The 22,956-nt window shown below is 45.2% G+C and overlaps 2 protein-coding genes and 1 non-coding gene across 3 annotated transcripts in view; 2 read left to right on the top strand and 1 right to left on the bottom strand.

Annotated features, from left to right (window-relative positions):
• The window catches only part of ZNF592 (zinc finger protein 592), a 51,393-nt gene extending 43,233 nt beyond the window's left edge, over positions 1 to 8,160 (top strand). The window contains exons 8-9 of the mRNA XM_035130763.3: positions 4,396 to 4,531; positions 5,947 to 8,160. Coding sequence (XP_034986654.3) covers positions 4,396 to 4,531; positions 5,947 to 6,435 — 625 coding nt within the window. The 3' untranslated portion in view covers positions 6,436 to 8,160. The remainder of the gene's footprint in view (positions 1 to 4,395; positions 4,532 to 5,946) is intronic.
• On the bottom strand, positions 232 to 413 carry LOC148683620 (signal recognition particle RNA). The gene has a single exon (XR_015946943.1).
• Positions 8,161 to 12,794: 4,634 nt separating the features above from the next.
• On the top strand, positions 12,795 to 22,915 carry SEC11A (SEC11 homolog A, signal peptidase complex subunit). Its single transcript, XM_035130764.3, has 6 exons — positions 12,795 to 12,909; positions 16,681 to 16,790; positions 19,460 to 19,609; positions 20,850 to 20,969; positions 21,335 to 21,392; positions 22,638 to 22,915. Exons 1-6 carry the CDS (start codon positions 12,859 to 12,861, stop codon positions 22,686 to 22,688), a joined length of 540 nt encoding a protein of 179 aa, XP_034986655.1. The 5' UTR covers positions 12,795 to 12,858; the 3' UTR covers positions 22,689 to 22,915.
• Positions 22,916 to 22,956: the final 41 nt, after the last annotated feature.

Genomic DNA, 22,956 nt, shown 5'->3' with positions numbered 1-22,956 from the left:
TAAGGCTTTTTTAGGGCATTGCTTAGAACAAAGGATCTTGCACTAGCTCAGGTACATTTTTAGGTTTCACAGCTAGATTCCATGATAAGACTGCAGCACTTTAGGCATTCATGATGCACTGGGCTATATCTAAGCAAATGTAGAATGCTTAGTTCCTTTTATATTAACCTTGCTGGAGCCAGTGTGGTCTAATGGTTAGAGTCTGGGTTTCACTGTCTTGTTCAGGTAAAGCTGCAGTGGCTATTCACAGGCACAATCCCACTACTGATCAGCACGGGACTTTTTACCTGCTCCGTCTCCAACCTGGGCTGGTTCACCCCTCCTTGGGCAACCTGGAGCACCTCATCTCCCCAGGGCTCACCATATTGATGCCAAACTTAGGGCGGACACCCGACCAGCATAGCCCACAGCAGGGGAGCAGATGGCACTGTGGTCTAAACCACGGAGCCTCTTGGGCTTGCTGATTGGAAGGTTGGCAGTTTGAATCCGTGCAACGGTGATGAGCTCCTGTTGCTTTCTCCCAGTTTCTGCCAACCTAGCAGTTCGAAAGCACACCAGTGCAAGTAGATAAACAGGTACCGCTGCGGCAGGAAGGTAAACGGCATTTCCGTGCACTCTGGCTTCTGTCACGGTGTTCCGTTGCACTGGAAGCAGTTCAGTCCTGCTGGCCACATGACCCTGAAAGCTGTCTGTGGACAAACGCTGGCTCCCTTGACCTGAAAGCGAGATAAGTGCCGCAGCCCCATAGTCACTTTTGAGGGGACTTAACCATCCAAGGGTCCTTTACCTTTACCTTTTTACCTAGTGGCTAGAGTGCTGGTTTGGTGGTGGGAGATCCAAGTTCAAAGTCATGAAGCCTTGAACAAATCACTGCCTCTCAGCCTAGCGTCCTTCCCAGGGTGGTGGTGTGGATGAAATGAGAGACTAGTCTTAGTAATTTGAAGGGAAAGGTGAGGACACAAATGAGACAAACCACTAAATAGATTTCCTGTAAGTCTACAGGTGACTGCTAACTGCTAAAGTGTAGCCGCCAATGTAACTCTGTAAAATGATGCGTGCTCTGAAAGTATTTCAACATTATTATTTTGTTGAATAAATGTATTTAAACGCCAACAGTTTGCTAGTTAAACAACTGTGCATAAAATATGGGCATCCAGTCCTTTCATGATCACCTTTAGTAACAGACTCGCATGTTAAGGTTTGTATTTATCTTTTTATAATGCTGTATTACACAAATGTGACACGTCTTCTCATGACTTCCATGACCAAGGAGACTCTGATTCTGAGCAGGATCGTGACTTTCACTGATACACAGTACATTTTGTTGTACAAGTACATCTGGCAATTTAGTCTTGAAAGTTCTAATGTGGGCACATTTTCCACACAGACGTAACAGATTCTGCTCTCGCTTGATTCTTTTTTAAATTACGTATTGATTCTCTAAAAGGGAAGCAGTTGTTATCCTTTGCTATTGTATAGAGAAGAGCTGTAAAATGAGCCAGGTTAGGATCTCTTACTCGCAAGTAGAACCCTGGCAGAAACACATGCCCGACTGGCATGTTCTCTCCCTCCTGGTCGATTGTTTGGGAGCTTCAAAAGCATTCTTCTGCCCAAACATCAAAGCGACTGATGCCAACTAAAATCAGCACACTTACGGATCCACAGAGCTTGCGCAACTGCATAACAGACCTCAGCAACTCAGCTAATCTATTTTATTTACATACTAGCTGGCCCGGCCACGCGTTACTGTGGGTTTTTCTGTTAAATGGACCTTTTTCTGTTAAATGGACCTTCAGAGTCTCCCTTTAGAGACCCCTCACCTGCCCTGTCCCAACCCTGACTCCCCTACTGTAAGTTTCAAAAATAAGATTCCCCCCACGCATGTTCCTGAAAATGTCCCCCCCACCCCACTGCTTTGGCTGACTTAGGGTCCTACCTCCCCCCCCCCATGGCTATGTGTTTTCCCCCCCTCCCTTTGTTGTGCCTCATCCCTGTGAGCCCCCTTCCCCATTGTTGTGCCTCATCCCTGTGATTCCCCCACCCTGTGAAAGGCCCATATTCTGTTTGTTTTTGCCTGTGGCCTACTGGGCAATGTTGCGGCCTACTCAGTTTTCCCTGTCCCAACCCACCCCCCACTGTTTTGGCTGACTCAGAGTCCTCCCCCCCCCATGGCTATGTGTTCCCCCCTCCCTTAGTTGTGTCTCATCCCTGTGACCACCACCCCCCATTGTGAAAGCCCCATATTCTGTTTGTTTTTGCCTGTGGCCTACTGGGCAATGTTGCGGCCTACTCAGTTTTCCCTGTCCCACCCCCACCCCCCCACACACTGCTTTGGCTAACTCAGGGTCCTCCCCCCCCCCATGGCTATGTTTCCCCCCTCCCTTTGTTGTGCCTCATCCTTGTGCCCCCCCCCGGTTGTCAAAGGCCCTATTCTGTTTGTTTTTGCCTGTGGCCTACTGAATGTTGCGGCCTACTCAGTTTTCCCTGCTTGGCAATGCTGCGGCCTATTGAAAAAGCTGTGCCTTGTTGCTGCAAAAGGACTGTTTTCAGTTGGTTGCTGTGGAATTTTGCGATGTCATCTGGCGGCGCAGCTTTAGAGGTGGCAGCGTGCGATCTGCCTTTCTGTTGGATGCTGCTGGAGTCTTCAGAGCTTCTGGTGGTGATGTCTAATTTGGGCGCCACTTTTTTGTGTTTAATCATTATTTTAGGTGTGAAAGGTGTGGTTATTTGGGGGGGGGAATTATGCCAGATCCCTCCCTGATGGGCATGGAACGTTGTGGCCAAATTTGTTACATTACGGTTCAGCAGTTACGGAGAAAGGCTGTGACCTCCATGCACGCAATGCCTACATTTATATATATATAGATAAACACACACGGAGCACTGCAACTTGGCTCCCTCTCTCTAGCATCAGACAGCAAAGAGAGTGAACAAAGGACAATACTCCCACTTCAGGAAACACCCTGTCTTCGTCACTTCCCACTCTGTGGAATGTAAACACATAAACAGTCATGTGAAAGACAACAATCCCATGAATGCAAACACGGAGAATGAATCTCCAACATTACCACGGTGCTGCTGGAATAGAAATAGATGGCTCTTGGAAGTGAATGTATACGTAGATTGCTTTTGGTCTTTTGTAGTAACTAAGAAGGAAAAATGAGGAAGCCTCATGTCATCCAATGTATCATTGTTTTTCTTCTATTATTGTTGTTGTTGTTTAGTCGTTTAGTCGTGTCCGACTCTTCGTGACCCCATGGACCATAGCACGCCAGGCACTCCTGTCTTCCACTGCCTCCCGCAGTTTGGTCAAACTCATGTTCGTAGCTTCGAGAACACTGTCCAACCATCTTGTCCTCTGTCGTCCCCAGGACAAGATGGTTGGACAGTGTTCTCGAAGCTACGAACATGAGTTTGACCAAACTGCGGGAGGCAGTGGAAGACAGGAGTGCCTTCTATTATTATGGTAGGTATTTTTTGTGTTTTTAAAATGTAAACCGCCCTGTGATCTTTTGATGATGGATGATATGCAAATTTTAATAATACAGTGGTACCTCGATTTACGAACAATTCGACAACGAATTTTCCGACTTACGAATGGGGCAAATGGCCGCACGCTTACAAATTTTTCGACATCCAAACGGAAACCGCGGCGGTTTTAGATAGGGTTTTTTCGACTTACGATTTTTTAGATGGGGTTGCTTCGACTTAGGAATTTTTCCATTTCCAATGCATTCCTATGGGAAATCGCGTTTCCAATGGCGCTTTTCGACTTAGAAATTTTTTGACCTACGAAGGTGCCTTCGGAACGGATTAAATTCGTAAGTCGAGGCACCACTGTAATAATAATACATTTGAAACCATTTGAGGGGGCAGAACTGGAATGGGTTATTTGTGCAGGTGGCTTAATGACTGTCCTCTGAAGCAAAACAAAAATGTCCATTTTTGAGCTACTTGGATAAGCCCAAAGATAAGGTCCATGCCCCAAGAAACTTGCAATCAAAATATTGATAGTTGTGGGGAGCCGACAGACAAGTGGGAGAATAAGTAAGGGATGAGAGGCAGAATACTACTGATATAATGCTCATGCTTCATTATGCAGGGAGGTTTGGGGTTAACTTCTTGACATCCTTAAAAATGTCATAGATTTGTGGAAAACTGTGTTTATCCTCTCTTTAACCTGTGATGTAACACCTTTTCTTTTTCATGAATCTGTTTGCTCCTTTTGTTATTTTTATATTGCATATTTTATTTTTATTCCTTTTTACCCTTTTCTACTTAATATATTTGTATAGATGCCTGCATTAACAAAATCCAATAAAAATATTTTCCAAAAAAAGAAAGAAAAAGAAATACTACTTATATCATGATACTATTTTGCTTTGTATTTTTAAGGTACTGCACAGATGAAATCCAGACATTTCCTCAGCTGTCTATGCTGGAGAGCCACATCAGCCTTATGCACGGCATCAAACACCCAGACCTTTCCCAGATCTCCAAAACCAAAGCTCCGGCAGAAGACTTGACAAAAGTAATCTACCATGCTTTTCTTAAATAATATGTAATTCTATCTCATGTGCTTGCCTTCCCCAGTTTTTTTTTTTTTTGCCTCCTTCAAGAACTGTTCTCCTTGTGTGGCCTGTGGAATTCATTTTCAGCTTTTTATTTCCATCAGGATTTGAATTCCAGATGTTTTGGAACTACAACTCACATGATCCCTGGCTAACAGGGCCAGTGGTCAGGGATCATGGGAGTTGTAGTTCCAAAACATCTGGAGAGCCAAGGTTGCCTATGCCTGATATAGATTATATACAAAACTGAATCTCTTGGAGGAGCTGCTAGATTTCCCATTAAAAATGTGGTTTTTAAACAAATATGTAGGGAAGTTTCAGTCCATCTAGTTCCTCGATCCTCTGAGCACATGTCTCTTATAAATTAGCCATCGTCTTGTTAAATTACAATCCTGTGCACTGAAGAAACTTAAATTATAATCCGGACTAATAGAGTAATTAAACTGAAGATAACCAGGCAGAATGCGAGGAGAAATTAAAGGCTTCTAGGGAGCTGGTGGCAGGTCATGTTGGACATCTTTTGGCATCGTTAGAGATGGGACAGAGAATTTTCCACATGGAGAACAATGAAATGCAGATCAGGCCATTAATACAATTAGTGATATCGGGAAGGAGCATCCACTTCCAGCAGCTTTAGTCCTTTTTTATGCAAAGCATTGGTGGCAGCAGTTGCTAAATCTTTCTTCCCGTCTCCTCCCAAAACGCTGCTCCATTGCATTGTGTGTCTGTCAGGGATGGAAAACTTCCAGAGGTTATTGGACTACAACTCCTATTAAGCTTAGCCAGTGGTCAGGGAAGATGGAAGCTACAGTCCAGCAACCTCCGGAAGGCCACATGCTTCCCATCCCTAGCATAAAAATAGATCAGATCTGGGGAGTAAGTAGTCTATGGCCTGGTCTGGTCCACTGTGAGTACAGCACCCACATCTGAAGGGATCTGCTCTCCATAGGGTGTAATAGAGATTTTTTTTGTGCTCTTGCTCCTCCCTGCACACACACAGCATGGTGAAAGTACACACACACAAGCACTGTGCAAGGCCACTGTGGGCGTAGCATGTTCCTTGACCAGGCAGAAGGCTTGATCAGGGATACAGGAGTTGTGCCCAGGCTTCCTCTGTCACATAATGGCTTGGTTTGCTAAGCAAGGAGGCCAGGGAAGGGGACATGGATGTGATACCCTATGGCAGCCTTCCCAAACCGAATACTCTCCAGGTCTTGTTGGGTTCCCATCATTCCTGAGCATTGGCCATGGTGGGTGGGTCCGACGGGAGTTGTGGTCCAACAACATCTGGAGGGCTCCTGGTTGGGTAAAGATGGGCGGGAACGTTGTCTTGCGGTGCTGATTGGCGCAATAAAGCCATGTGTTCATTTCCTAGGCAAAATATCCAAAGAGGGTATCTGCAGGTGGTTTGGACCAAATGGAAACTACGGCATCGGGATCTGAAGATCCACCGGCAAAAAAACTGAAGGCACACTGGAAGTGTGCCAAGTGTGGATTTGCGACGGCCGCTGAGAGTGAATTTCTGGAACACATACCTCGGCACAAGACAGACAGCTCCACGTCCCAGTGCCAGCTCTGCGGCTTGTGCTACACATCTCACATCTCTCTGAACAGGCACCTCTTCATTGTTCATAAAGTGAAAGATCCGGAGGAGGAACAGGAGGAGCCTGAGCCAGATTCTGAAAAGGGGGCTCTGCAAACGGAGACAAGCGAGAACGGACTTGCAGAGCCGAATGGCAAGATGAACACTGCAGACGAGGAAGGAGGTGGTTCAAAGAGCCAGGACTCTGAGGGTGGCCCCGCGTCCTGTGATGCAGAAAAGCCCAGCACGCAGAACAAACATCCGAAATCTCCAAATATTTAAAGAGCGTGTTGATTGGAGGGGTGGGGTGCATTCCATTCACTTTAATTAGGAAGGGAAATCAAAACGGCAAACTGCCACCGTCTCTGTAGCACTGAATATGTAACAATTATGAGAGGGGGAAGTAGAATGTGATGAGGATGTCCAGCTGAACCATGTCTGAACCTTCAGGGTCAGGAGCACTTTTCTGCTCTGTGTGTGTGCGTGTGTGTATGTCTCCCCCCACCCCTTTTCCAGGAAAAGCAGGACCACTCTTGTCCCATTAAGCCTCAGTTTTCCTGTTTTTTCATAACAAGCATTGCCTTCCACTTAAGTTCCTTGCCCAAGCCTGCCAGGCATTCTGTCTGGGCTGCAAAGCCTGCGTCAACTCTTTTTCTCTTGAGATGTGAATCTACAGAGGCTTTCCTTCCCTAAAATCAAGTTGGCTTCACCTTTCAGGAACTCCATGAGTCTGGTCCCCCACCCACCCAGAACACAAAAACAAAATTGGTCTTTTTTTTTTCTAAAAGAGATTTGGTGCCACTAAACATGGGTTAAATTTTGCACAAATGGAGTTTCTAGGTTCCCGCTGTGTGTTTATACAATCATCAGCCTCAACGTTGGCCCTTCAGATAGCTGCATCTTTACAACAAGGCTCCAATTGGAGCTCTCCTGTGTTCAGAACTGGGCCAGGTTGTGCTGGAGCTTCTTAGTACAAGCTTGCACTAATTACCCCACATGCACATACCTGGCCTGGGAGTATTTAGTGACATATATGATAGACTGCAGGATGCCTTTCTCTCACTGGGCATATGACACTTAAATAAGAATTGGGTTGCGTACGTGATAAAACTTTGCACGAGTAAATGTCTACACTAGAGGGTTTGCTCCCACGTCGTCTCTCATGCCTAAACTGCCCTGTGTGATCCGGCCCAGAGTCTCAAGATTATCCCTCCTTGTAAGTTTAGCATATTGTTCTGCCTGTGCTTGGCTCCTTCTCTTGCTGTATCAGCCAGAGCAGGATAGTCCCGTAAGAATTTCAATCATGTGCAAAGGGCGCTGCAGGAGAATCAGTATTCAAGGAAGCAGAGTCTGTCTGTTGACATATCCAGCTGCCAGGTATCGTCATTTGAGAATGGAGCTTTCCAGATCACCCCCAGCAAAGTGAGGACAAGAAATTGGTTGGTGCCGAAGACGCTTGCTCCAAGAGATCTCCCTGCCTCTTCCTTTTCCAAGTGCTCCTGCTCTTGAGGAACTACATTTACATCTCTTCCCTGCCCCTCCCGCCTTTGCTCAATTGGCCGAATTGATTCTGGAGTTTCCCTTCCACACTTGCATTGACTCGTCTCCCCCGTCTGTGCCGTTCCCCCCTCACCTGTGCTTATCCTCATGCTTTGTGTAATACTTAACTTTTTTTATACGGTTTTTATGTTTTGAGTCTGAACCCTGCTCATTGTTTACTATAAATAATTTAAAAAAGGGAAAAAAACTATTTATCTTATTGCATTTGAATTGCTCACTTTCTCGTCTGAAATGTGTTTTGATAAAAACCCTTTGTATTTTTTGATACTGTGTACATTTTAGTCTAGGGAATGTTTTACAAGGTAGCCTAGCTATAGTAACAATAGCAGGGGGTGGGGAGGGGGGTGTCCCTCCCAAGCCATCACATATCTATTTAATCTGCAGTGGCATTTGTGCCTTGCTATAATGTTTACTTCAAAGTATTTCAAATAAAACCATCTAACAATGTGTGGCTGCCAGGCTCCATTCTCTAATACTGTGGTTCTTCCATGTGTGGGGCAGCAAGCCCTCCTTTAAGGAAGCAAAGGCCTTCCCCACCCTCCTGAGTTCAGGGTTTGAGGGCCATGATGGGTCATAGGCAGCCAGTTCCTTTCAGTTCTTCCCCTCAAGGCTGTAATTCATGCTATGCATGAGAGGACGCGGGTGGCACTGTGGTCTAAACCACTGAGCCTCTTGGGCTTGCCGATCAGAAGGTCGGTGGTTCGAATCCTCGCAACGGGGTGAGCTCCCGTTGCTCGGTCCAAGCTCCTGCCAACCTAGCAGTTCGAAAGCATGCCAGCGCAAGTAGATAAATACAGGTAGGTACTGCTACAGCAGGAAGGTAAACGGCGTTTCCATGCGCTGCTCTGCTTTCGGTGTTCCATTGCACCAGATGCAGCTTAGTCATGCTGGCCACACGACCCGGGAAAACTGTGGACAAATGCCAGCTCCCTCAGCCTGTAAAGCGAGATGAGCGCCGCAACCCCAGAGTTGTCTGCGACTGGACTTAACTGCCAGGGGTCCTTTACCTTTACCTTTTTATTACTAAGGAGACTGTTCTCTTGCCTTCTCTTGTTTTATGAAATTTGCCTCACGAGAGAACAATAAGTGCATGGTGTGCAATCTGCTCCTGTCACTTGTGGCTTTTAGCTCAGCAGTTTTATGTTGTGTCCCAGTTTTCTCCCACCCTCCTTTGCAGTTTTCTAGCAGTGTAATCCTATACATGTTTTACTCAAAAGGTAAGTTCTGCTGTGCTCGGTGGGCTTTATTCCCAGGTAAGTGTATAGGATTGCAACTTGCCAACATTCAGCAGTTGGGAAGGCTCAGCTGAATTTCATTGCCCTAGCCTACTTTAATGCCTCCAGATTACATCCACTGTGCAATAAAATCTAGAAAGATTTGCTAGCAAAGTGGGGAGAGGGTGACTTGTCAGAGGTAGCATCTGAATGCTTCTGTCAGATTTAACAGCTGCCAATATCAGCGTTTCCCTGCTCCGCAATAAATATGAGGTTGCGCAATTGGAAACATGATCCCTCTCCAGCCAGTAGATAATTTTGGTTTCTTAGGCAGTTACATGCACACCTGAGTATTAGATACACATTTAGTGTTCCAGAGGCAAACTCATGACCCTTGTACAGTATATGCCCTTTCCAAAAAGAACTCTGCAGTAGCTCCAGCTATGAACCAAAATGGCAATGCTCTCCAATATGATTTCCGGCAGTGTGGCCTTATTAGTCTGTTACAGCAAAACCATCAAGAGTCTAACGGCATGAGTCCAACATGTGTGACATATGAGTGTGCCGCATTAAGTCAGGTCCCAAGACACTTGTTTTTGTTCCAACATAATCACCCATTTTTTAAAAAAGAAAAGAAAGAAAGCCTGATGCAATAATCTCAACCAGTCCTAATACACTGTGTCACAGTGGCTCTCACACACTGTTTTAGAGAAATTATTTCCAATACTGCATATGTCATCTTAGCATGATACTGCATTGTGTATTGTTCCTCCATAAGGCCGGTTCCTCTAACCAAACTGATCCCACCACCATTAAGTTCCTTCTCAGATTTCAGTACTTAATGCAGGGGTAAGCAACCTCAGGCCCGTGGGCCGGATGCGGCCCAATCGCCTTCTTAATCTGGCCCACGGATGGTCCAGGAATCGGTGTGTTTTTACATGAGTAGAATGTGTCCTTTTATTTAAAATGCATCTCTGGGTTATTTGTGGGGCATAGGAATTCGTTCATATTTTTTTTCCAAAATATAGTCCGGCCCACCACATGGTCTGAGGGACAGGGGACCGGCCCCCGGCTGAAAAAGGTTGCTGACCCCTGACTTAATGTATTGCCTGGGTAATGGACTGGATGAGAGCCAACAAACTGAAACTCAATCCAGATAATACTGAGGTACTGTGTTAGTGGGCGGTTCCCAAGACTGGATAGATTTGAGGGGGGCCTGTTCTTGATGAGGCTGCACTCCCTCCGGGTACGGAGCTTGGGGTTACTCCTAGATCCAATGGCTCAGGTGGCCTCAGTGGTGCGGACTGCATTTCTCCAGCTGCACCCCTATCTGGGCAGGGATAGTCTAACGTCTGTAATCTGTGCTCAGATAACCTCTAGGTTAGATTACTGCAGGGGTCAGCAACCTTTTTCAGCCGTGGGTCGGTCCACCGTCCCTCAGACCATATGGTGGGCCGGACAATTTTTTTTAGGGGGGGGAATGAATGAGTTCCTATGCCCCACAAATAACCCAGAGATGCATTTTAAATAAAAGCACACATTCTACTCATGCAAAAATACACTGATTCCCGGACCGTCCATGGGCCGAATTGAGAAGGCGATTGGTTTAGGTTGCCTACCCCTGGATTACTGCAATGTGTTATACATAGGGCTGTCTCTGAATACAGTTTGGAAACTTCAGCAAGTGCAGATTTGGATGACCAGGTGGTTCACCAGGAGAAGATGGTTTGAGCATATTACACTGATCCTGGCCTGACTGCACTGGGCCCAAAAGCATGATATTTACCTATCAGGGCTCCTGTCCTTTAAATGCATCATGACAAACAGAAAGTCAATAGGAGACGCATCAATGAGGCTCTACATAATTTCCTGCCTGTCCAAGATTAAAACTAATGGAGTGCAAGGTGCATTGTGGTGGTCTGCTCTTAAAGCATAATTGCCAGAAATAATAGAGAGCAATATTGTTTCCATTTTATTAAATTGGGGGGTGAAGCAAACAACAAGCCCTGCTGTCTCTCGTCACTGCAAAGGGGTGGAGCAGCTGCTGGGAGTTGCAACAGAGCAGGTTTGGTGATCATCAGGCGACCTTCAAGTCCCAGCCTTGCCTACTTTACAGGGATGTTGTGCTAATAAAGGAGGAGCACAGAAAGCTGCTCCTTTACCTCTTTGGACAGGATGGGAAAATGCAATTCATAAATGCTCTTTCCAAACCACTGCAATAAAAAAGGAAATGCACTCTGTGAGTCTAATTTACAAACACACACACACGTGAATAAAACAAAAAAAGCACCTCGGGGAAGTGTAGAGGTGGAGGGAATGTTCTTTCATATGTGGTAGACGTTGTTGTTGTTTAGTCGTTTAGTCGTGTCCGACTCTTCGTGACCCCATGGACCATAGCACGCAAGGCACTCCTGTCTTCCACTGCCTCCCGCAGTTTGGTCAAACTCATGGTGGTAGACATACAAAAGGGTAAATGAATATTGGGAAATGATTTATAATTAATTGGGGGGGGGGAATGCTTAAAATCACAAAGTTCTATCCATTGGGGATAATTCAGACTGAAATTTCCCCAGGTGTCAGAAAATGTTATTTATGTGTGTAACAACTGCGGCTTTTTGTGTTAGTCCCAAAATGGAATCTGAGCGAGGTCCCAACCCAAACTTAAGTTGACATAATATGCATGTGTAAACAAAAACTGCTCCCTTTCCCTTATGGGGTCCACAAGAGCCCTTATAGAGTCCTTCGTAGGTTCTCGATCGGTAGGAGAAAATAAGAGGCCGAACAAATAATATTGAGAAGCAAAGCAGCTACTAAGCCTGATCTTTATTAAAGCTGTTGCAACAGGGTGCTCCCCACACACAGGAGAGATGAGGAGGACCCAGGACAAAGGTATGCCTGCTCTTATATAGACATTTTAAATTGCCCACCCTGCAGTCCAAGACCACCCCTCCAATACATCATACGTACATCAGATAAGGGGATCTGAGTGCATTGTTTTTATCCTGTCTGCCAGGTTACCTGATTGGATTACCTGGGCATCCTGGCCACTCTTGTTATGATAACTACTCAATCCCTGGATCCAGGTCACAGGTTCACCCTATTCATATCTTAAATGTGCCCTTGAAACAGGATTTGTGAGCAAAGAGACAATGGGGAGATTTCCCATTTCCTTTGACCTTGCAAAGAAATATATCGGTCATTTGGGAGACAAAATGGTTTTAGGACTTTTTTCTGTGGGGTTTTAGAGATGTGGTTTATACATTTATGAATATTTATTTTATATATATAAGACCCTAACATTCTTATAACATGCACAACTTGCAGACTTAGAATAAGAGAACAAGAAGAACCTACGTTGAAAGACGTTTGGAAAACGTTTGTTGAATATATGGAAAATGATTTGTGTACAGCTGAAAACTGGCAGCATTAAGATAAATTCAACAGTGTAGGGCAGACTAAATAAGTTTTGATGGATGTAATAATGAAAAACCGATTGATATAGTTTCTGCAAAATATGCAGGGATATAAGATATATAAAATGGGCCATGGAAAGAGAAGAAAGGAAGTCATGGAGATCTCAAGTACAGTATGTGAAATGTTTTTCTGAAATTGTAAAACAAAATTTAATAAAAATCATATTTTAATATAAGCGCCTCGGTTTCTTAAACGTTCTTCTGCCCTGATTCCCCACATCCCTTCATCTTCCTCCGCGCAAGCAGCTCCGGAAGGCACGCGAACTCCCGTCCGGCTAGGAAAGGGGCGGGGAGGACCAGCTTCCCTCGGGCCGCTCTGGGGAATGGATCTCCATGGTCGGGGTGGGCGGAAGCGGTGTCAGGCGACCGGAAGCGGAAGTGAGGGGCCCCATTGGTTTTCCCGGTGCTGGCATTTTTTTTTTGTTCCCCCCACCTCTCCCTCCCCAAGTCCCCTCGTGATGCTTTCTCTGGATTTCTTGGACGATGTTCGGCGGATGAATAAGCGGCAGGTGTGCGCGGACGCCCGGAGGGGACGGGGAGCTGCGGCCCCCGAGGGAGAGAGGGGGAGGGAAGGAGGGGGGAGGGAAGGGGGGCTGCAGCCCTGGAGAGAGGAGGGGGGAGAAAAGGGTGGGGGAGGGGAGCAGCAGCCCCGAAGGGGGGAGGTTGTGCAGCTTCATAGGATCAAAGGCCTGAGAGGTCGCCTTGAGAAGCCTGTGCTCAAGGAGGAGGAAGGGGCTTGGGGGGGGAGGTTTAATTAACTTAAATCCCGCCTTTTTCCCTGACAGGGACCCAAGGCGGCTTGCAGATAAAACCAAGGAAAGCTAAAAACATAGGGGAGGCGGCGGGGGGTAATTGAAAAAAACAATTAAACATTAATAGAGTCAATATTAGACTTTGATACCCCTCCCTCCCTTAACTTGGATGCAGGGAGGAGCCACCTAATGATGAAAAAAAAACCTTGCTGGCTGTATATTTAGGACAGACAGCATAGAGCCGTGGTTCTCAAACTTTGCTCGCACCACACAGACTTTTTAATTCAGTATAAATACATTGGACAACACAGCTAGGATTGTCCTCGGTATCACATGGTGCTCTTGCTCTCATTTTGAAAAGATACCTATGCACGTTCTGTAAATAAAAATAATAATTTTGATACAGTGGTACCTCGTGTTACGTACCGCCCCCCTTACGAATTCTGCGGGTTACGTGCTCCGCTAACCCGGAAGTAGATGCCCCTTGTTGCGACCTTTGCCCTGGGTTGCGAGCCAAAGTCGCACTCCAGCGGCGCAGCAGCAGCGGGAGGTGCCATTGGAGAAAGCGCGCCTCATGTTACGGGCAGCTTCCTGTTACGAATGGACCTCCGAAACAGATTAAGTACGTAACACAAGGTACCACTGTACTGTGCTAAACTACACATAAATCTTTCTCTGCCCTTGAATCTTCCCACCACAACCTTTGAGAGCCACTGACATAGAGCATAGGAAGCTGGGAGTCAGGATACTCATTGGTCCATCTAGCTCATTATTGTCAGTACTAACAGGCAGTAGCTCTCTGGAGTCTTCAGGCAAGGAGCTTCCCCCAACCTGAAGATGCCATTGGAGATTGAACCTAGGACCTTGTGCATGCAAAACAGGTGCTTTGCCTGTTGGATTGTGGCTTTCCCCCTATGCAATGGGCCCTCTTCACATAGCACATTGTTTTAAGAGAACAGGGGGCTTCCGTCTGCTAGGTTGACACCTGTATGTTTATCATTCATTCATTCATTCATTTAACCTTTATTGGCATCATTTCCAAACATTTAAAATACATAATCCAGTGCAATCTTGTCACCAGCTAATCAGAACAGTCACTTGCCAAAGGGGAAAGAAGGCCAGCAATTTATTTCACCTCTATGGGTATCCAATGGGGGCAGGATCCTGTAGTGTACTTCGACAGCAAAAGATCAAATAGAGGAATTTAGCTACAATCTTGGTTACGCTCCCGGTCTTTCCCCTGTAATAGGAAGCGTATAACCTCTTATCTCCAGTTTCCATTTAGGGATACATAGTTGGTCCAGGTATTACTGGCGGATGTCATACATTTAAGGACCATATGAGCTAAAGTTTCAACCAGATGGGCAGATCCTGTCTCCTTCTGCCGTCCATGCGAACCTATCCCTGAGGACGTTAGAGGGGTTGGCGTTGAACCTAGCTAGCAAGGAAGCCCTTGCAGGATCATGTCATCTGCATATAGAAGGATTGGGATTTTGGATCCATTGAGTTTGGGGCATCCACAAATTTTAATAATGGGGCGAGGTCATTTAAGAAAAGGTTCAGAAGGGAAGGCGCGAGTACACAGCCCTGTTTCACGCCTCAATTTATAACAACAGGGTCTGGCACCTCGTCCCCTGGGATTATTCTTATACGACAGGTATTATTTGAATAGAGCAGGCATCCCCAAACTGCGGCCCTCCAGATGTTTTGGCCTACAACTCCCATGATCCCTAGCTAAAAGGGCCAGTGGTCAGGGATGATGGGAATTGTAGTCTAAAACATCTGGAGGGCCGAAGTTTGGGGATGACTGGAATAGAGTTTTTTAATCAAGAAAAATAACCTAGGATCTAAGCCCAGTGATTCCAGTTTGGACCATAACAGCCCGCTATCGACTGAGTCAAAAGCAGCCTTAAGGTCTAAAAAGGCCACATATAAGCCTTCCTTATGGTGCCTCGTGTACTTGCCGGCTAGATTGGATAACACTATACAGTTATGTAGGGTGGATTTCCCTGGCCTGAACCCTGCCTGCTCTGGGCCTATGATGTTGTTCGCATCAAGCCATGAGGTTAACTTGGATAATAGATGTTTTGTATACAATTTCCCAATATTTGACAATAGGCTTATTGGTCGATAGTTGGATGGCAGCTTTTTGTCCCCCTTCTTAAAGATTGGGATAATTATAGATTTCTGCCATGAATTGGGCATAATTCCAGTAGTATGCCACTTGCTGTGTGCAAAGCAATTTTACTCAGAAGTCAGTCATGTCTAAGGTGGCAATCTTATGAAATTTCATGTTACATGATGTCCCTCCCCTGGCTTACAGCCTGAGGCTATACATCTTTATTTAGAAAGAAACCCCATTGATTTCAATACAGTATGTGCCTTAGATAGCTTTGAAATGGTGTTTGGCAGGTATCTTCAACCTTTTCCAACCTTGGAGTCACCTTTAACCAAGCATGAATTTGGGGACAGATTTCTTAATTTTTTTACCATATATTTGCATCATTGCATGGTGATAATGCTGTTGTGACCCACCCTGGATCAGACTTGCTCCCACTATGCTTAAAGGTTGATTTGCCCAGGTAAAGGATGCTTTTTCCTTTTCCTTGGCTCAACTGGAGATTAAGAGCAAACAGATTGTAGATACGGCTATTTGGAAGTAAGACCTGCTGTGTTTAGTGGAGCTTGCTTCTGTTTGCAAAGGATTGAAGCCATGCAATATGAACTCATGCTTGTTTATTTAGAAGTAAGTGCTATCAATTGAAAAGAATTTACTTTCCAGTAAGTGTGGCTCAGAATGCAGCTTGAAGGTGTGGTGGGAAGGGGTGTTATCACGCCACACTTGCATGAAGCAGTGTTCAGCTGCTGGACTCAAGGTGATTTGCTACCAGTAAATACAGGAAGAGTTGAGCTGTTTAGCACAGAGTGCCTATAAAGCCATCCAAAGTCCCAACATCCTGCTGCAAGATTGGAAGTCCATTAATTGGCCACTGTGCACAAACTAGTCTTCAGTATCCCCCAAGGAGACAGCAGAGCACTGAAGAGCAAGTGTGACTCACCTGTTTTGGGGCAAAGGGCCACAAAACCCATGATCAACCCTCCAGGTCTGATGAATGATTGAAGTGCAAAAGTGGGCATAGTCATTAAAATTCAGATCCAGTATGTTGACCTCCAGACAGTATCGAGTCTCAGAATATTCTGCTTTTTAAATTTAAAGCTGCCAGTTTAAACCACTTTATTTGAACTGGGTTTGAACTGTTTTGACAGTGCTTGCGAATTCAAATGCAAGTGTATGTCTGGGCAAGCTGCTGGTTGCACTCCACTTACTCCCAAGTAGTGCTGTTGACAGTGATGGGACTTGCAGAGGAAACAAGTTTGCCAACTAGAGTTAGAGAAAGCAGGGTGGGCTTTTGGGAGCGGGGATTCTCTTGAGAGAGATCTTTGTGCCTATGTATCTTGGGCAGGGGAGGGGGTGGCTTTTGTGTTCTCAATGCCTGCCTCACCCTTGTCCCCTTCACCCCCTCCCAGCTGTATTACCAGGTGCTGAACTTTGGGATGATCGTTTCCTCAGCGCTGATGATCTGGAAGGGGCTGATGGTGGCAACGGGCAGTGAAAGCCCCATCGTGGTCGTGCTTAGGTAAAACTGTGCTGGGAATCTCTGCTTTCAGGGTGAGACCTCAAGGATTGCTGGAGCTCAGAGAGCCTGGAATGGCTTTTGTCTGGGCTGGAGCATCTTCTGGGCATGGCCTCCGCCAACCAGCACAGACCCTTTCACCACTGCCAGCTTGACAGAAGGGCCTATGAAACCCAGAATAGCAAGAAACTGCTATTCAAACATCTGTAAAAAGACAGGGCGCAAACCCTAAAATATTCAAAAGCCCACCACGTAAGGGGTGCGATTCTTGGGTGACAGAGTGCAAAAAGGCCTGTCCATTATTAAGTAAACTGTATTTTTCAAGACAGGCATTGCACTTTTAAGGTAGGGAGGGAGAGATCCTTTGAAGAAGAGAGTAATTGGCCCTTGGGGGGAGGCATTCTAGGAATATGAACATATCTATTCATATGAAGTCAGCTCCTTGGGCTATTTAGTTCAGTGCTGTCTGCTTTGATTGACAGCAGACCACAAAGACTTCCAGTGTAATACTTTCCCAGACGTGCCACCTGAGGCCCTTTTAATGGGAGCGGGGTGGGCTTAAAACTGGAACTGCAGAGCAGAAGGAGACAGTAAAGCTATCCAGACTTCTGAACCTGCATTTTGCTGTGAGGCAGGCCAGACCGTCTCCACTGGTGGCCACTTGAACTATGGGGTTTCTAATAGCTTGATTATAGTAGTAAAATGCTGGCAGGTCTTCATATACTCCCAGGGTTACCTAGGTCTTCTTCAGCTGCCTTTGAAGCTGCTTCTCTAATGGAGCCAGCAATGTGAATAATCTGTACTAAACTGTTACGTAAAAGGGAAAATATGGACCCACAGCTTGAGAAGAGCCAAGGTGCGTTTCTTGCTTACCCACATATTAAAGCGTATGAAATGAAAAGAAAGGCTGCCAAGAGATCAGTAGTCCAAGTCAGCTGGCAAGGAAGACTAAAAGGCACAATAAAGTGTGCAGCTTCCTGGCTTCCTCAATACAGACTGTCCTGAGAGAGCTGGCAGTGTATTTCTTTTCTGGCTCTTTTAGCTGCAAGGATAGAAGGCCTTGTGAATTTTTATCTCTCTGCCTTCTGCATGCAGTTGGGTCCACTTAATGGGGAACCTTCAGCCCTCCAGATGTTCTTGACCTCCAGCTTCTATCCAATGGTCAGGGATGATGGGAGTCCTGGTCCAACAGTATCTGGACAGCACAGGTTCCCCATCCCTGCTTTAAACATTAACAGCCATACCATGAAATGGACTTGTGGAAAAGAGTGTATCATGTCCATGACTCCTGTAGAGCTCATTACTTCTTCAGAAAGTTCCCATTGTCAGGTGTGGCAGTACAGTAAAGGAGCTTCGGGTGGGCTGGATTTTATATACAGGCAACTCCCCATTTGCGCGAGGGTTGCGTTCCAGGTCATAGCACGATTGTATGAAATAGTATGTTAGCTGAACATCCATGGAAAAGCCTTCATGCACCCTGTTCTGCCCCCTTCTTGTGACATTTTAGGGTCACTTCCTGGTTCGACATGATACACGCTTGTGCGTTTGTGCACATATTGGACACACCTAAAACATTTGCTACCTATACTTACGATAACATGTCTATACCAGCTTTCTTTGCAATGCAGATACAAGACACATGACAACAAACAAAATGAATCAATACCCTAACAATAAAACTGATTAAAATATAAACAAAGTCCTTAAAGATGGAACAAATCCTAAAATGCTTTAATTAAAACACACACACACACACACACACACACACACACACACACACACACACTGAAAGGGGGCAGTCTTAGGATACCAAATACACCCATCTGAGGGTGTTGTTCCACAGTATGGGGCCACTACTGAGAAGGTCATCTCTTGTGTTCCTATGAGCCAAACCTCCATCAGTGGTGGGACTGTAAGAAGGGCTTCAGATGCTGTGCAATCTTCTCTAAAATGTTCATACAGGAAGAAGCAGCTCTGGAGAAAACCCTGGTCTTAAGCCGATGTTCCCCAGTTTGGGGCCATTCAGATGTAGTTGTTTTCTATAAGGGTTGATGGGAGTTGTAGTCCCAACAACATCTGGATGGCCCCAGGTTGATGAAGCTTGCAATAGCCAAATAATATTCCAAAGCTTTATCCCTAAGTTTACATCCCATATGGCTGATGGCTTGCACTGGCTTGCACTATCTGCAGATCTTCTGCCAGAGCTTGAAATGAGACACCAGAAGACTTCCTCTTTGCCTTTGCTTTCCTTGTCTGAATGTCAGTATTTCCTGGCGACTGCAGGCATAACATACAGATGCACAGTGCTTACAAAGTTCAGCATCTCTGCCTGCACTAGATCAATGATTGCAAAATTTGAAAGGTTAAGGATTTTGAATTACTTTGCCATTTCCCAGACATAAGTAATGGCCTAGCAGTGCCTGGGATAAAATAATGCTGGTGATGGAGAGAATCAATAAAAGCCCCTTACTGCAGCACAGGAGGAATTAGATTCCTGGGAGTATTTCTTTGCGTGTACATGAAAATTCCAGATGTGTTTCATTCTTAAAGTGATAGCTGGTGTAGTTTGAATATTCCATTCTATCAGTCCTATAGCTCTTCAAAACCACCCTGGGTGATGATATGTCAGGACATAAACGCTGTGCTCATTAACCGGTGGCTTTGTTTTCCAGTGGCAGTATGGAGCCTGCATTTCACAGAGGAGATCTCCTATTCTTAACCAATCGTATCGAGGAGCCAATCAGAGTGGGCGAAATCGTGGTCTTTAGGATAGAAGGAAGGGAAATTCCAATAGTGCATCGGGTTTTGAAAATTCATGAAAAGTATGTGTGCCTTTCTGGATGGCGATCGCTGCAAAAGTCTGTTGACATGTCGCTTTATGCTGGGATCCTTTTCCAGACAGTGGCTGTGTTCAGATGTCACATCACCATGGTTTAGAGAACAAGTTCTGTGCTGGTGCAATCCCTTCTCCTCTTCTATGCTCAGTTTCATTTGTTACTTTGTGGTTTGAACAAACCACAGTCTGCCGTTGCATCCAAACCATCGAGCTGGCTTGAGCAAACCCTCTGAACCAGGAGTGCAGCCATGATTTGATCCTCATTTTGAAATCGTATTTGAATGGTTTGTTCAAATCACAGGTTAGTGATTCAGAACAGCAAACTGTAGTTTGGTTAAACCTGGAATAGTTTTATTAAGCCCAGTGCTTGAGGAGAAGAAGAAGCTTCTTCCTGATCCTTTAAAGATCACAAGATAAGGGTATGTGATGTCTGAATGTGTTTGGCTGGCTTGGAAATAACACAGGAAATAGCATTCTTTCCTTGGGTTAGTGGGGGTATTTGCAGTTCTGGAATAGCTGTGGAATCTAAACCATGGCTATTTTATGCTTCGGCACAGTTTATTGGATGAATGTTGCTGTTCCTGTTCCCCGTCGTCGTCCGCTGAGTTTATTGGACTGTTTTATTCTTTTAACCCATCTTGCATCCTATGTTTGTAAGAAGGCCTCTCACATCTATTCTCATAAAAGTATATATGCAATGACCAAATAAACTGTCTGTCTTTTTGAAAGGAACTACTTTTAATGTGATCCCCTTCCCAATTGCTTGACTGTAACATTTTCTCTGTCCTTTAGCTTTGCAACATCCCTTAAAACCTGTAGTCTGCTGGACCTGACAGGGTATCCCAGTAGTGGGGTGTGTGTGCAAGCGTGTGTGTGTGTGCATGCAACATGTCTGTCTCAGACTGAAGGTGCATAATTTATATTGTAGTTGCTTTGGGGTGTCTCACGGGAGGTGACTAATAAACGTAATGAAAATCAACAATAAAAAATTTGTAGAATCTCTCCCAGAAATGCATCCCATTCATTTTCTCTCTCTGGGGCAGGCATGTTTTGTTACATTTCTGACCTTTGCACACATCTGGCTGTAACCCTGTTGTGTAACGGCATCCTGTCCAGAGAAATGAGAGGCACACCAGTTTTACAGGTTTTTTTAATTTAAAAAAGTTGCTGGATTCTGCCTTGGTTGTCCTTCAGCAGCTACCTAACTCTGGTTTTTCCTCCCCAAGACAAAACGGAGACATCAAGTTCTTGACGAAGGGTGACAATAATGCTGTTGATGACAGAGGCTTGTACAAGCAAGGCCAGCACTGGCTGGAGAAGAAAGACGTGGTGGGGCGAGCAAGAGGGTAAGCTATGAGCCAGCAGGGGACGATGTGTAGCATACCTTGCATGTTCAATTTCCTGTGAAGCTGTCACTCTTTACCTCACATTTTTTAACGTTCCTCTTTATTAATAGTAAAAAGAAACTAGCACCAGGAGGGGAGGGGCTGGGGTAGAAGTTCTCCCTCAATGTGCTAACTTTTGACTTGCAGAATTTGCGGGGAGGAAGCATGCAAATGTTGCGTTCCCCCACCTCTCTGAAATGGTACCATTTCAGGAGTCTGCCTTCTTGTTTTTCCTCCATGTGGCCTATCTATCTATCGAATGCATCTTCAGAACCAACAGTCAACCCAATGAGTGTCTAACGGTGGCATAATCTCTCTCTTTTTAGATTTGTGCCATACATTGGAATAGTGACCATCCTTATGAACGATTACCCAAAATTTAAGGTATGATCTTCCACTCAGTTCATCTGCTGGAGAGATTATCTCCTCCCTTATGCGGGAAGCTTTTATGTAGAAAAATTGTTAGTGGAATGGAGTTCTTCACAGTTCTTTCCACTTGTGCAACAGAATTCCTTCCTCTCCTCTGCTTGTATATCCCCTAAATTGACTCTGAGGGTTCCCCCAACCTCGTGGAGCAGATGGGGGGGGCACATGGGAAGAGGAAAGGGGACAGGAAGTTCCATTGTGCAAGTGGAAATCCTTGCATTGGCAGGATGAGTGAGTCGGATACCGTCCCAGATTGAGATCCTGAGCCCCTTTTAAACAGATCAGACAATGTGAATCTGCTTCTAATTATGTGATCGCAGTGTTTGAGCATCCTCTCTACCCACCCCCCCTTTGCAGAGCTTGGAGCTTTGTTTAACTCTTTGGGCATGGACTGGGGATGAGGAAAGGCCAGAATACATAAGGTGGGGAGGCATTGATGAGGACTTAGCATGATAGGGAAAGCCAAGGAATTGCAGCCCATCCCACACTCAGACTTGCTCTGATTTCCAAACGGGTAAAGAAACTATACATATTCTAGACATTTTCCATTGCATCTCTTCGGGCTTGCTCCTCAAGAAGGTGATAACCCTGTCCCCGGGATGTCCCACTTCAGATTGGGGTGTGCGTGTTACATGATTAATCCCTCCATTAAAAAATAAATCCCTGAATATAAAAAACTAGCGCAGTCAGGGTGAAGGCTAAACTAGAACCATTTCTCCTTTGACATCTAGCTTTCTGTGTGGAGAGAGAGAGGGAGGGAGGGAGGGAGGGAAGAGCAGGGGTGGGTTTGATCCCATCATGTAAACCCCACCTGTAATCTGAAGGTGGTGGTATGGTCCACTGTCCAGGTATTAGTTTGCCACCTTGATGAGATTATTATTATTATTATTATTCCACTCTATACCCACAGGTCTCAGGGAGTTCACAGGATAAAATCACAATATAAAAACCGAAATTACATAATCAAAACAAAAACAAAAACAACTCAATAACACCCCCCGAAAAATAGCAACCCACATTTTTAATTAGGTTTTTTTTGTTAGGTTTTTTGTTTTTGTTTTGTTAAACTGGGATGTTGTGGTTCTATGAAATCTTGAGAATCCTGTATCATAGCCTGTCTTCCATTCTATTCTACAAATCACAACTGTGCATTCTTATCTGTATGTTTGACAGCTCAAATCCTTTTGTCTTTCCCCCCCACAGTACACTGTCCTCTTTCTACTGGGCTTGTTTGTGCTGGTGCATCGAGAGTAGCCTGCCACCCAGGGAGGCCAGCTGGAGATGCCATTTGCTCTTGAGTAGACAGTGAGGTGTGATGTATGTACATTTCACTGCTTCTTAACCAAGTTCGGTTTGGCTTTTGTTTTTGTTTTTCAACAGCCGTGTAACAGGAGAGTCGATCCCAGTATTTTGAACAGTTTGTCACATTTTAGCATTTTTGTACATCAGTGAATTTTTTATATTAAAAGATTTAAGCCAAAGCATCTTGTCTTTCTATGAGCTTATGAGTTCTCTCTTCCCT

The sequence above is a fragment of the Zootoca vivipara genome, chromosome 13, assembly GCF_965207765.1.
Source record: "Zootoca vivipara chromosome 13, rZooViv2.hap1.1, whole genome shotgun sequence".
In the NCBI taxonomy this organism is placed as follows: domain Eukaryota; kingdom Metazoa; phylum Chordata; class Lepidosauria; order Squamata; family Lacertidae; genus Zootoca; species Zootoca vivipara.
This window is presented reverse-complemented; position numbering and strand designations above follow the sequence as displayed.

Bases quoted from the DNA above. Each gene is read 5' to 3' on its own strand.
- SEC11A (XM_035130764.3), top strand. From the start codon at position 12,859: ATGCTTTCTCTGGATTTCTTGGACGATGTTCGGCGGATGAATAAGCGG. The intron at 12,910-16,680 runs GTGTGCGCGGAC...ACCCCCTCCCAG, and splicing joins GGCGGATGAATAAGCGGCAG to CTGTATTACCAGGTGCTGAA. The intron at 20,970-21,334 runs GTAAGCTATGAG...CTCTCTTTTTAG, and splicing joins GTGGTGGGGCGAGCAAGAGG to ATTTGTGCCATACATTGGAA.